At 35.8% G+C, this 13,758-nt stretch overlaps 1 protein-coding gene across 2 annotated transcripts in view; it reads left to right on the top strand.

Annotated features, from left to right (window-relative positions):
• Positions 1-13,758, top strand: part of PKN2 (protein kinase N2) — a 62,073-nt gene that overhangs the window by 36,588 nt on the left and 11,727 nt on the right. For both annotated transcript variants that reach the window (XM_007423639.4, XM_025163668.2), the window contains 10 exons: positions 1,697-1,882; positions 4,461-4,570; positions 6,493-6,636; positions 6,730-6,805; positions 7,062-7,236; positions 7,407-7,533; positions 8,805-8,932; positions 9,104-9,179; positions 9,410-9,501; positions 12,989-13,165. In XM_007423639.4, coding sequence (XP_007423701.1) covers positions 1,697-1,882; positions 4,461-4,570; positions 6,493-6,636; positions 6,730-6,805; positions 7,062-7,236; positions 7,407-7,533; positions 8,805-8,932; positions 9,104-9,179; positions 9,410-9,501; positions 12,989-13,165 — 1,291 coding nt within the window. The remainder of the gene's footprint in view (positions 1-1,696; positions 1,883-4,460; positions 4,571-6,492; positions 6,637-6,729; positions 6,806-7,061; positions 7,237-7,406; positions 7,534-8,804; positions 8,933-9,103; positions 9,180-9,409; positions 9,502-12,988; positions 13,166-13,758) is intronic.

Raw genomic sequence — 13,758 nt, 5'->3', positions numbered from 1 at the left:
TACATTCAGAATATCTTTAAAATATAAAGGATATAGCAAAAAAAGTATTATTTCTTAGAAAATGGGCAGTCACTATTTTTGCCAAGTTCTTGTTTGCATTAATCGCATCTCAATTGCTTGCCTAAATTCAGACTTTTAAAAGTTGGGTTACGTGTAAATTGCTTATGAAGATTATCAGTGAACTGTTTTTAAGAGGAAAGTTTTATTTTAACACAGTGGCTTCAACATATTTTCACTATGGGATCCAGCCAGTGAATCAATATTAGTAACTTATTATCAAAGAATCTGATATATTAAAGGATTATACTGTATAACTTGCTAGAATCTGCAAATCTAGTTATTGCTACAGGATTCTAATCCAAAATGTTGGAACCATTGATTTAATGCAACTAATTTCCAAACTGTTTTAAAAAATTTTGTATCATTATTCCTTATATTACAGAGTGTTGCAGTGAAATCTGGACATAACTCCACGCCACTCAGTTGTGATGAAAATTTAAGTTTTCCCTAAAACATTAAAACTTAATAATATGAAGAGAATTTTAAACAGCAGCAGTGCATAACGGTGTATCTCTCATTTACTTGTGTTAATGTGTTTTCTAGATTAAAGTAATTAAATATAAAAAATTAAGACTAGGCATTACGCAAGAAAAACTGTCTGCACGGGGGTTATGAAAGTTGAGACTATGTGGTCCAACAGTTCCCCTTGACAGTCTGTGCATGCTTCTGTAATTGCAGCATTTCATAAAGGAAATAAATTCCAAGATATCTTGTATGCTTAATGAAGATCTTAAATATATCCCTGCAGACTTTATTTGCTAACTTGAAGCAGGTGTTGAATAAAAACTCTGATCCTAATACGTTGTTTACTAAATTATTTAATAAACAACCAAATTGGAAGCAGTAGCACAGCTGTTAGCTTGTATTTCCCAAAATCACTTTAGTTTTTAAACTGAAGTTGTAGCAGAATTAGTTGATTCTCTGAATGTGCTTGTGTATTGTTTGTGTGTGTGCAAACGCACAATAGTACATTGACCAGCCTGGGTTAAATATATGGAATCCTATTTTACCATTACTGCCTGTTACTGTTTCTAGGCCAAGACTATGTAATGATGGAATATAAATTGATTTCCTTTCTTCGTATTTTATCTACATTAAAGCGTAATATCTAAGAGAAACCTAAACATATTTTAAAATATATATGGATGCAGAATGTATTAATGTAGATGAGGCTTTCCTGCTGCCTGCATGGATTGTCTTTTTTAAATAGTACATGAGGCAGATTGATATACATTGAATTGGACCCACCTATGCATTATGTCAAAACCATGGTTTAAACTTTCTATAACTAGCTGTGTACACACAAGCTTAGCCAAAATGGTCATAAAATTTAGTGTCATGTAAGCCCACTATGAGTGCACATTAAAATCACTGGGACTTGCTAGTCATCATTAGCTAAATGCAGTTGATTTCAGTAGGTTTCCTCTAATTCTGGATTCAACCCACATTCTTCCAGTTAAAGCTTATATATTTAAGAGCTTTTATACTGCCTCCTTAATATGGAGTTTATGGAGTATAAAGGTTCTTGCCTGTACAAAATGCTGATTAGTGCTGCTACCATTTATGAGTTGCTTGTACTTGCTTAAGCTGGTGTTTTACTAATTATATGAGTTAAGACAATCTGATCTCATTTTAGGTACTTTGGAAGTTAGGCTCATGGGTTGCCAAGATATCCTGGAGAATGTCCCTGGTAGATCAAAAGCAACATCCTTCACTCTACCTGGATGGAGTCCAAGTGAAGCCAGATCATCTTTCATGAGCCGAACAAGCAAAAGTAAAAGTGGGAGTAGCCGAAACCTTCTAAAAACAGATGATTTGTCCAGTTCAGTACCTTTTTAATTTTTTTTTAATTTTCAGAAACACTTTTATGAAATCTCTTAGGGAAAGTAAATATATGTAAAAATTAATTCAATTTACTCAGATTCTATTTTATTATGATTATGTTCTAAGACTGTGGAGTACTTTGGATTTAAAGGTAAAAAGGCACTTAGGAGTACACATTGCACAAATGTTGTAGCTGTCTGCAAGTCATTAAAGCAGCCATGCCTTTTTCTGGATTCACGTGGCTGCTCTGCACAAGTGCCGAATGATCCTGGGGAAAGAAATATTTGGTTTAGGGAGTCACAGGTGATATGTTTGTGCCTCCGTGCGCTCCAAAGCACTTAATTATTATAATTAAAGTTGTGTGCTGCTGAACAATAGATTCTTGGTAGTTCACAACAACATGAATCTCAATAAAATATCCATGGTAAGATAAATGTAAGTCCTATGATAATGTAATACAATATAACTTCATAAACAAAACCAAAAGAGTTAAAAACATAATGAATAAATAATAATAAAATCCAGTTTTAGCTGTCTTGGCAATCAACCCCAAAGTCCCTCCCAAAGAATTTAGTTTTCACTGCCCTCTAGAAGGCCATCATCTAGAAGGAGCTAGCCTAGCTTTTAGAGTGATGCTGTTTTACAGTATAGGTGCCATGAATGAAAAACAGTGTTTTCTCAGTCACCAAAAATAGAGCCAAGAAATTTCCCCTCTTGTAGTCAGAAGGCAGGCTTAGACTTTTGCATTCAGTGGAGGGTAACCCTCTTTCCTCAGTCTTAGGCTTTCCTTCTAAAGAAGTGAGAGGACTTTTTCCTTCTCAGCTCCATCTTGGACTGTAAAACAATCTTCCATTTAAAAAAAAAAAGGAAAGTGCAGTGGCAGAAACAATCTGTCTATCTTGCTTAGGAGAATTTTTCCACCTATTCTGTTCTTCTGCCATTGCAAACTGGACCAGAAAGTGTTCTGACCATGGCAGTAGGCTCTCCAGATCACCTCACAATCACACCAAGGTTTACAGAATCTGGACTATGACTGCCTGCATAAGACACCACAGATAATGTTGGACAAGCCCATAGAAGCCATGGACTCTGTGATTTTCCCAGACCTGGCTCCTAGACATAGAAGTCATCCAACACCAAAAAGCATACCATGGGGTCTCCAACACCATGTCAAGTTGCCCAGAGAGGAACCAGTTGAATAACAGAGTAGCCAATTCACCAGGAGTGTACCCAGCTTGTTCCCACAGCACCATTTAACATCCAAATGCTTGCTTCCTACACCTTTTTGCCTTCATATTCAAAGCAGTGCCCTAGTACGTACATGCAGGCTGATGTCTTCAGCAAGTTTTTCTATAGGCCCGTGAGATTTATTGTATTATGGTAACCCAAAAAGTACTATTTCAAGAATCAGCAACAGTAGTAAGAATCTTCATTTTTTAAAAACAAGAGTGGGAGATGTCTTCCCTACGTAAGTGAAGAATAACTCCTAACACTTCTTGCAGTTGGCCATGCCAGCTGGAGTTATAGTTCAGTGCAGTAATGTGCAAAATATTCCAGAGAACACAGAACATTTAGCTATTCCTCTGAATCATGCCTGTCTGACTATTCTGGGAGTGATCTGGCAGTTTTGTGGAAATAACCCTTCTGGAAGAGAACATAGTTAATAATATTTTAGATGTAATCTGGCCCTCTATCCATATTTTGGACCATGTATAGTATAACACAGAATCACCATGAAGTCTAGCGGAAAAAGAATGTTGTAGTTTTCCCGCAATGTTTTGTTCACAAAATGAAATGTTTTGTACATCCTTAATTTGGTAATGTCTGAAGGGCCAAAGGATCCCTTTTCTGGGAGTTGGAGCCTGTGTTTGGGATATTGCAACTAATAAAGCATAGGCTGCCTCAGCTATATTTGGAATAGCTCAGCTAAAATTGGATTTTAAAATGTAATGAATGAGAAAATGATTTATATTTCCCTGTTGATTCAAAATATGTATTTATTGAACCCTCCATGATTGATGAAATTAATAGCATAAGATCCAAGCGATTTTCTTACAACTCCCTCACTGCTGTCTTCTTTTTCCACCTCATAATGATAATATTGCAAGAGAAGGGTAATAATATGCTCTGATACTTATGCCCTCGTATACAGCATTGCTTCCCAAGAGTCCCAGCACTCACAGTGCTGATGTAGAAATTCTAGCGTATAAATGGAGGACAAGGAGCCAGCATTCTATCACTCTCTTCAGGAAAGGTTGAGAGAAAAAGGAAGAGAGTTGTGGTTTCTTCTACTGAAGAAACTGCCAAAGTTTGGAAAGCATTTGAGTTTTTCACACACTTACTTTGAACATTCACAATGAGAATTTCCTCCGCCATTATCAATTGTTGTACGTTAACCTAAACAAAGTTTGTAATTACTCTTCAGATTAAGTGTGATTCTATAATTTTGTATTTTGCATATTTTGGACATGTTTTAAATGATATTAAATGATCACTCTTTGTCAGGGCTGCTTCTGTTACTGTTTTTGGAAAATTATTTTAACATTCTAAGGTGAATTTACATAATTTGCTTCCAGATGAAATCTGTGCTGTTTTGAAGTTGGATAATACTGTTGTTGATCAAACTAGCTGGAAGCCTATTTCCAATCAGTCCTGGGACCAGAAATTTACACTGGAACTAGACAGAGTAAGGACCTCTTTAATATGTTAACCATGATTGCCAGTTGAGTAATTTGCTTCTTATGCCAAGAGAGAAATTCTTATTTGGATCGTAGCTTCCCTTTGCTGAATGGAATGGAGCATTCTGGCCTTCCCTCTGCTCTGAAACATGGAGCTGCATCAGAAAAATGAAAATTTGAGACGTACTTATATGAGCAGAAGTGCATTCCAGTCACATGTCTTTAAGGTTCTACCCCTCTATGTTCAAAATATTTGCAACAAAACCGCTCATTAGTGCTTAGGTTTTTGTGATACTAGATGAAGTCATGCAGTAAAACATGTAGAGGATTTGAGGGACATTTTCATTAAAGCATTGTAACTGTTGAAAAATTAAGCATGTAAACAATTCGTTCTTGGAGTGAAGCAGAAGTGTTATAAAATGTAGATCATAGGCTTGGCAGAATTTCACAAGACATTTTAGTGATGTGTTTGTACTGATTTTTTTTTAAAATACTAAGTATGCTTTTGTACATGATGATTTAAAAAAAACAACTCATGTTATTTGATGAAGTAATGAAATAGACTTCCTGAAACTGAGACAAAAAGATCAAGTTCTTTGAGTTTGAAAATGATTTTTCATATCTAGTCAAACAAAGATTCCTAAAATAAACAAACTCTTGTCCTGCCAATTTACTGCTTTCATAGTCTGCCAGCTGGTCTGTGTAAGACAGTGAAATGCAACTGACATTTGGCATTTACAGACATTCTTCTAGGTGTGATTTTTAGCTTTGCTCATATATACTTAAATCTAGTCCAAATGCATGTATGGGGCATCAGTTCAGGGCAAGACAAATGGAAGTTTTTTTTAAAAAAGAAATAGTAGAAATAACACTGAACTGGGTGTTAAAATCCCATTTAAGTTTTGATTTTCTCTATTGGCATACCTTACGTGGAAGAGGTCTGAGTGTAGCAGCTATGTTGAGCATGTAAATCAGTCTTCACCAGACTGAGAAATAGCATGAACTAGGCTGTATATGGAGATGCCCTGGACCCATTGCGGTACTGTAATGAGAAATGGCTCTACATGCTACATAACGGGATACGGTATTTGTGATGGGAAGGGTTTGTGAGGTAGGAGAATTGGAAAGGCAGCGAACTGAAATTAAAATACCATCTGTGTTTCCATCTTGTCTAGTATGACTACATACATATTGTTAGTCTTCATTGTAAATTAAAACTGTTGCTTTTGGAACTAATATAGAGTAGTTTACCTTTATCCAGCATTAGGACTGCAGATCATAAATTGTTCCATTCTAGCCTACCAAGTGCCACACCAGCTTTACAAAATTATGCCTTTTCTGTTTGTTATGCCTGTAATGTTGCAGGCAGTGTTATAAAGCAATATTTTCCCTTGTAAAATCATATATGTTTATGACTTATCTTTCATAAAAATGGATTAAAGTGATTGAATTTATTTTGGGTGTTTTTATGCAGTGACTATAGTTAGCCAAGGAATGCATTTTTTTCAAAATTTTAGATTTTTTTTCTAAAGAGTCTTAAACATTTTGGGAATTGCAAGAATGATTTCTTCTACATCTTGATTATGGCTGATTCACTACATGGGAGAGAGAGAGAAGATTCCTCTCTAGTCTCTGATGATTCACCTTAAAATCTGTGACAGTGTTGGAATGATTTCTTTTAATCATATTGTTGGCCATTCATTTTATAGATATAACTTCTGAGCCAGTGTACTGCACTAGCTTGGAAGCTGCAGATAATACATGAATTGATTAAATCATGTGAGCAGAACAGAAAGGTGGCTTCTTCCATTGCTAAAGTCATCAGTTCCCAAGGTTGGGTGATTCTCATGTAAAAATATTTCCAGCTGGGTCTGCTCAAATATAGTAAATATAAAAACTTAGCATTTACTTGTTTCTTATTTTTCTTCAGTCACGTGAGTTAGAAATTTCTGTTTATTGGCGTGATTGGAGATCTCTATGTGCAGTGAAATTTCTGAGGTTAGAAGACTTCTTGGATAATCAGCGACATGGAATGTGTCTCTATCTTGAACCTCAGGGTACTCTATTTGCAGAGGTAAGGGCAAATATTTTTAGTAAATATTTAAGTCTTGTGAACTGTTTGCAAAACTATTACTCTGTATCCTAATACCTATTGTCTGAATTGCAGGTTACATTTTTTAATCCTGTTATTGAAAGAAGACCAAAACTTCAGAGACAAAAGAAAATTTTCTCCAAGCAACAAGGTAAGAGGGTTTTATGGCTTTAACACCAGGTCATAGAATTAATAAAAACTGATGCTAAATGTCAACATTTCATGTAAAATTATTTGTTCTGAATTTGTCAATAAGGCTTTAATAAAAAAGAGAGAAAATATGAAATACGGCATGTACAGCTTATCCATCACAAATAATAAACTAATGAATATATGAATTCTCATTTAGTTATAGCTTTTGGTGATAAATAAAGAAATTACTTGTGCTTTGTTTTCTTTATCCACAGGCAAAACATTTCTCAGAGCTCCTCAAATGAATATTAATATTGCCACTTGGGGCAGGCTTGTGAGAAGAGCTATTCCTACAGTAAATCATACTGGTACCTTCAGCCCTCAAGCTTCTGTGCCTGCTACAGTATCAGTAGTTGATGCTCACATTTCTGGATTAGGTTCACCAACTAGGTAAATGAATGGCTAAAATGCAGGGACAAATTTTACACATTAAAATTACTGTGAAATATTTGCAATGTAAGAGAAGATGCTTAACTGGAACTTTAAAAGAGATAATGTGAATTATGTCTAGTATTCTGCTCATATGTTATCAGGCTTACAGGGATTTTTTTTTCCCCAAGTGATTCCCCTGTAGGTAAATTGGTATTTGAACTTGAACCTGAACCCACATGTACTCCACGTGCATCTTCTCTTGGAGAAATCAGTGAACCTTCACCTGAACCAAAGTCTCCACCTACACCCACTCAGGCAAGGCTCCTAATCTAGAATTTTATTTGTGATTGTTTGACTGTTGTGAGCCACCCAGGGTCATTGTGAGTCAGGCAGCATACAAGTTTAATAAATTATTACTGTTGTTGTTTTAAAAATGTATAATTTACTATGTCATTTTTTTTTAAATGCTACCCTAAAATAGAATATGATGGATGAATGTTCTGTCTGTGATGATCTTGATCAATGTGTTTTGGGGTCACACCCTTGGACTAAGACCGGTCAGATCCATCCTCAAGACCCCAGTTGTCCATGGAGCTCATATTCTTTGTATTTTGCATAAAAGCTGATCACTTTCTCTCAGCTAAGCCTACTTCATCGGGTTGGTATTGAGGGGATGAAATTAGTAGAGGTCCCCATGTAAGCCACATTGAACTCTCAGAGAAAAAGGAAGGATATAAATAAGTTCATTTGTTTTGTTATTTTAAAAATCTAGTCATGAAGCAGTTGTTTCCTTTAAATGACCACTTAACTAACTGCTTTTGCACTGTGCTTCCTTCCCACATAATTTAGCTGGTTGTTTGATTAAATTTGTATTGTACCTGTGTGTGTGTGTGTGTGTGTGTGGGTGCACTTGTATGTGGGTGTATGTATTCACTTCATAATGAAGCCACTTTAAAAATCTAATCAGATAAGATACCAGCCATATATTAGGGTAATATATGCTTGGAAGAATGTTCCAAAAATTTTGGAACAGCACTGAGAATGCTCAGTTGCATATTTTTGTGGTGGTGCAGATATGGAAAGAGACAGTCTAGCCTCCCATAAGATTTTGTGTAATATTTTAAAAGGTGGCCTAAATGAGGCTTATAAATAACAACACGCCCAATCATTCATAGCTAGTAAAGTTCTTTCAACATATGACCATTATGAGAAGCTTTCATAATGGAAATACTTCACTTTTTTTTTTCCTTTTATACATATGAATAAGAGATATGTAGATGTAGATGCATGTGTGCTTGGGGAGTAATAGGCTTTCTGGATTGTCTAGGATTAAACTTTTCCTATTTCAGGTTCTTGTTAACTTTCTAAGTTTTATAGAAGTGTGGCAGATGTAGCAAAAAGTGTTTTTGTAGATGATCTTCCAAATTATGGCTCTCCTTTTGAGGTATAAGTCTATGTTTCCAGACTTCTAAACTTGAAAAACTACTACTCTGGTATTACTCTTCTAAATTAAGCATACTTCTCAAATTTCTGGCATATTTTTTAATATTTCTTTTTTCATTTGTTTCTTCTACACATTTTCACAGGATGTGGAAACATTTGATTTTGAGAATGACAAAAATAATTTTGTTCCAAAATTTCAACCAGAAATTATTTGTGAGACTCAGATTTCAAATTCTGATATTGAGTATAGACAAGTACCTGAAGATAGAAGGTAAGCCACCACTTTTAATTTTATGTGACAGTAGTTTCATACTGAATAAGGCTATGCAAAGAATTCAGGGTGCTTTGCAAATACATTGATAGCCTTCCAGAGAATGTGGCTGCTTTGCTTCAGTATTTCAAGGAGGGTTGAAGTCTCTTTTTTTTTTTATTTATATTTCAGAATGCAACAGAGATTTCAGTTTAGTTTACAAGACTTCCGATGTTGTGCTGTTCTGGGTAGAGGACACTTTGGAAAGGTACCTGAAGGCTAAAATTACAATTTTGTGACTTTCAACATACTCTGTTCCTTTGGCATACTTACTTCTATATCTGCATGGTTGTATTTGAGGCCCACTTTATTTTAGTATGTTTAGAGAATCTGCTTGTTGATTTGTGTCAATTTAAAATAAAAATGTTATAAATTTAAAAGAAGTATTAGAACAATAAGACTTTTTAAACAATAAAAACACACTGTTTTGTATTTCAGGTCCTATTGGCTGAGTATAAAAATACAAATGAAATGTTTGCTATTAAAGCCTTAAAAAAAGGAGACATTGTTGCTCGAGATGAAGTAGACAGGTTAGTATGAAGAACAGAAAGAATTAAATCTGAATGTGTCTTTATTAATCAATTTTATTAATTAATGTGTTTTAAGTTGTTCAGAAACAGTCTGGAATTGGGGTGAGCAGTGAAATGGTGAGATTTGTGGATGATGCAGATAATTTAGGTATTTAAAAAAGAAGTTATAGCTAACAGTTCCAAAGAGATTTTTGGGAATGGGCATTGTAAATGATAAATTACATTCAATAAAGTGATGTATAGTGAGAAGGAAAAAACCTAACTTCAAAGTCTGTCCTGTGGAGTTGAGTACTTCAGTTAAAATTTTTGATCCAGTTTGTGGCTATTATGAAAAAAGGCATCCTGAGGTTCATTAGAAAGGAGTAACAAGTTAAACTGTCAATACTGGAGTCAGTTTATGCAAATCTATGGACAGAGCACATTTAAAATACCATTTAAAGTTTTAGTCTTCACGCATCAAAAAATATATTGTAGAATGGAATAAATTGTAGAAAAGGATGACAAAAGAATTGAGGCTCTAGAATAACTCACTGCACTGTTTAGGTGTCATTAGCTTAGAAAAGAATGCAAGTAAATACAGGCACAATTGAGTTAAATAGAAACTAGCATGCTGTGGGGAAAGAGAAGTTATTTTTCCTTTTTTCATAATACTGAAATCAAGCTGAATGGTCAGATAAGAGGAAACACTACAGTTAATGTAGAATTTGTTGTTAGAAGATTTGCTGATAATCACCAATTTGGACAGCTTTAAAAGCAGAGGAATTCATGGTAGAGAAGATGAATGGCTGCTAATGATGACAACTGTGTATTATATCCAGATTTAGAGTCAGTGGGGATTTGCATTCTGGCTTCCTATGAATGAAGAAGCATGCTGGAACATGCTGCTCAACTGCTCTCCATTGGTTCCTTTTACTAGCAGGAGTGGCTAAACAAACATGTTGGATGACTTTATGAAACAAATGAAACAGGCACCAAACTTTGGTATTATTTGTACACCCAGGCTGCCTTTGTATTTTCAGGAGGATCACATGAAACTGATAATATTTTGCAAACATACACAAAAGTTCAGAAAATCTTTTAGGAGGCAAATACTTTTTCATAGAATTATAGTGTAGATGTTTTTATATCTTGGTGTGAACTGATGTGAACTTGAACCCATTATTTTTAAACATACATATTTGAAAATATGTCTAACAGAACTTAATTACAAATAACTGTAGGGTAAGAGTGTAAAGTAAACTAAGAATGCATCAACAGGAAAAGGCACCCATCTGTTAATGTGTTAACAGCTGTTTACCTCTTTTTCTCAGTACATACAACAGTGTACAATGAGTGTACAGTGGGGCAAAAAAGTATTTAGTCAGCCACCAATTGTGCAAGTTCTCCCACTTAAAAAGATGAGAGAGGCCTGTAATTTTCATCATAGGTATACCTCAACTATGAGAGACAAAATGGGGGGAAAAATCCAGAAAATCACATTGTCTGATTTTTAAAGAATTTATTTGCAAATCATGGTGGAAAATAAGTATTTGGTCAATATCAAAAGTTCATCTCAGTACTTTGTTATATATCCTTTGTTGGCAATGACAGAGGTCAAACGTTTTCTGTAAGCCTTCACAAGGTTTTCACACACTGTTGCTGGTATTTTGGCCCATTCCTCCATGCAGATCTCCTCTAGAGCAGTGATGTTTTGGGGCTGTCGCTGGGCAACACGGACTTTCAACTCCCTCCAAAGGTTTTCCATGGGGTTGAGATCTGGAGACTGGCTAGGCCACTCCAGGACCTTGAAATGCTTCTAACAAAGCCACTCCTTCGTTGCCCGGGCGGTGTGTTTGGGATCATTGTCATGCTGAAAGACCCAGCCACGTTTCATTTTCAATGCCATTGCTGATGGAAGGAGGTGTTCACTCAAAATCTCACGATACATGGCCCCATTCATTCTTTCCTTTACACGGATCAGTCGTCCTGGTCCCTTTGCAGAAAAACAGCCCCAAAGCATGATATTTCCACCCCCGTGCTTCACAGTAGGTATGGTGTTCTTTGGATGCAACTCAGCATTCTCTCTCCTCCAAACACGACGAGTTGAGTTTAGACCAAAACGTTCTACTTTGGTTTCATCTGACCATATGACATTCTCCCAATCCTCTTCTGAATCATCCAAATGCTCTCTAGCAAACTTCAGATGGGCCCAGACATGTACTGGCTTAAGCAGGGGGACACATCTGGCACTGCAGGATTTGAGTCCCTGGCGGCATAGTGTGGTACTGATGGTAGCTTTTGTTACTTTGGTCCCAGCTCTCTGCAGGTCATTCACTAGGTCCCCCCATGTGGTTCTGGGATTTTTGCTCACCGTTCTTGTGATCATTTTGACCCCACGGGGTGAGATCTTGCATGGAGCCCCAGATCAAGGGAGATTATCAGTGGTCTTATATGTCTTCCATTTTCTAATTATTGCTCCCACAGTTGATTTCTTCACACCAAGCTGCTTGCCTATTGCAGATTCAGTCTTCCTAGCCTGGTGCAGGTCTACAATTTTGTTTCTGGTGTCCTTCGACAGCTCTTTGGTCTTGGCCATAGTGGAGTTTGGAGTGTGACTGTTTGAGGTTGTGGACAGGTGTCTTTTATACTGATAACAAGGTCAAACAGGTGCCATTTCTACAGGTAACGAGTGGAAGACAGAGGAGCCTCTTAAAGAAGTAGTTACAGGCCTGTGAGAGCCAGACATCTTGCTTGTTTGTAGGTGACCAAATATTTATTTTCCACCATGATTTGCAAATAAATTCTTTAAAAATGAAACAATGTGATTTTCTGGATTTTTTTCCCCATTTTGTCTCTCATAGTTGAGGTATACCTATGATGGAAATTACAGGCCTCTCTCATCTTTTTAAGTGGGAGAACTTGCACAATTGGTGGCTGACTAAATACTTTTTTGCCCCACTGTATATCCTTCTCTTCCAGAAACAGCATAATTTAACATTTGCTTCATATCACTGTGGAAATTCTACCAGTCTTAGTGCTGTTTTCTATAGATTATTTATATGTAAATATATATTTAATATAATATAATATAATATAATAATGTTCATTCAGTGGTCCCATTCTAAGCTTCTGCACTTACTTTTCTGACTCAAGGAACTTTTCATATAGGAGTTCACAGTTTTCTGATTTAACTGGGAAAGGCACCTAAAAGGCCTTAGTCAGCTGTATAAATGTTATATAATAAACCTCTGAGGGGCTGTTTTTTTTTTTGGAAAGCTTGGGATAATCATTGTCATTCGTTGCAACCATGTATTTTTGAACTTTTATATAAACTCACATGAAATTTTCTTTGGATTTTTTCCTTGAATTTCTCCTGATATACTAAAGATAAAATAATATAAGTCACATTATTTTCTTTCTTTCTTTCTTTCTTTCTTTCTTTCTTTCTTTCTTTCTTTCTTTCTTTCTTTCTTTTTTTCTTTCTTTCTTTCTTTCTTTCTTCTTTCAGCCTCATGTGTGAAAAGCGAATTTTTGAAACTGTGAACAGCGTAAGACACCCGTTTTTGGTGAACCTCTTTGCCTGTTTTCAAACCAAAGATCATGTGTGCTTTGTAATGGAATATGCTGCTGGTGGGGATCTCATGATGCACATACACACTGATGTCTTTTCTGAACCAAGAGCAATGTAAGTTTTCAGCCTTCATATACATTCCGTGAATTGATATTGTAAATTAATAGGTTTTTGGAGCTTGCTGGTGAGAATACTGAAGACTAATGAGGACATGACATTGGTTTCTTGCTTAACTGCGTTTAGATTAGAACTCACCTCACTCTTCAGAATTTGGTTTAAGACAGTAGTAATTAGCTGTAATTTTGATGAAGGCATCTCATTCTTAATTACAAAGGAAAGAGAGATGTCCATCCGTATAAGCAAACCTGCTCTATTAACATAATGGGTATGTGTAACAGCATGATGTGTAGCACTGCAAAGCAATGCACAGTATGTGAAAAGCTCTTTTAAGGTGCTATGCCTGATCACATAATTCCAAGTGAACACATGTAAAAGGAATTGGAACTTTGCTCATTAACTTTACTTCCAGGATCCTACATGTATTAGATTATCCTCTACACTTTCCAGTCTATTTCCACTGTGTAAGGTGATACAAAAGGAAATTCTTTTCCATACAATGTTTTAGGGCCTACTTTTTTGTTAATTTTAACCTGTGTTTTTGACTTTTGTATTTTGCTTTTGTTTTAAAAAAATTATTAGCCAACTTC

This window comes from Python bivittatus, unplaced genomic scaffold, assembly GCF_059951505.1.
Source record: "Python bivittatus isolate LINGU-HERP-01145 unplaced genomic scaffold, Pbiv_v1 ctg000700_np1212, whole genome shotgun sequence".
NCBI classification, from domain to species: Eukaryota; Metazoa; Chordata; class Lepidosauria; order Squamata; family Pythonidae; genus Python; species Python bivittatus.
This window is presented reverse-complemented; position numbering and strand designations above follow the sequence as displayed.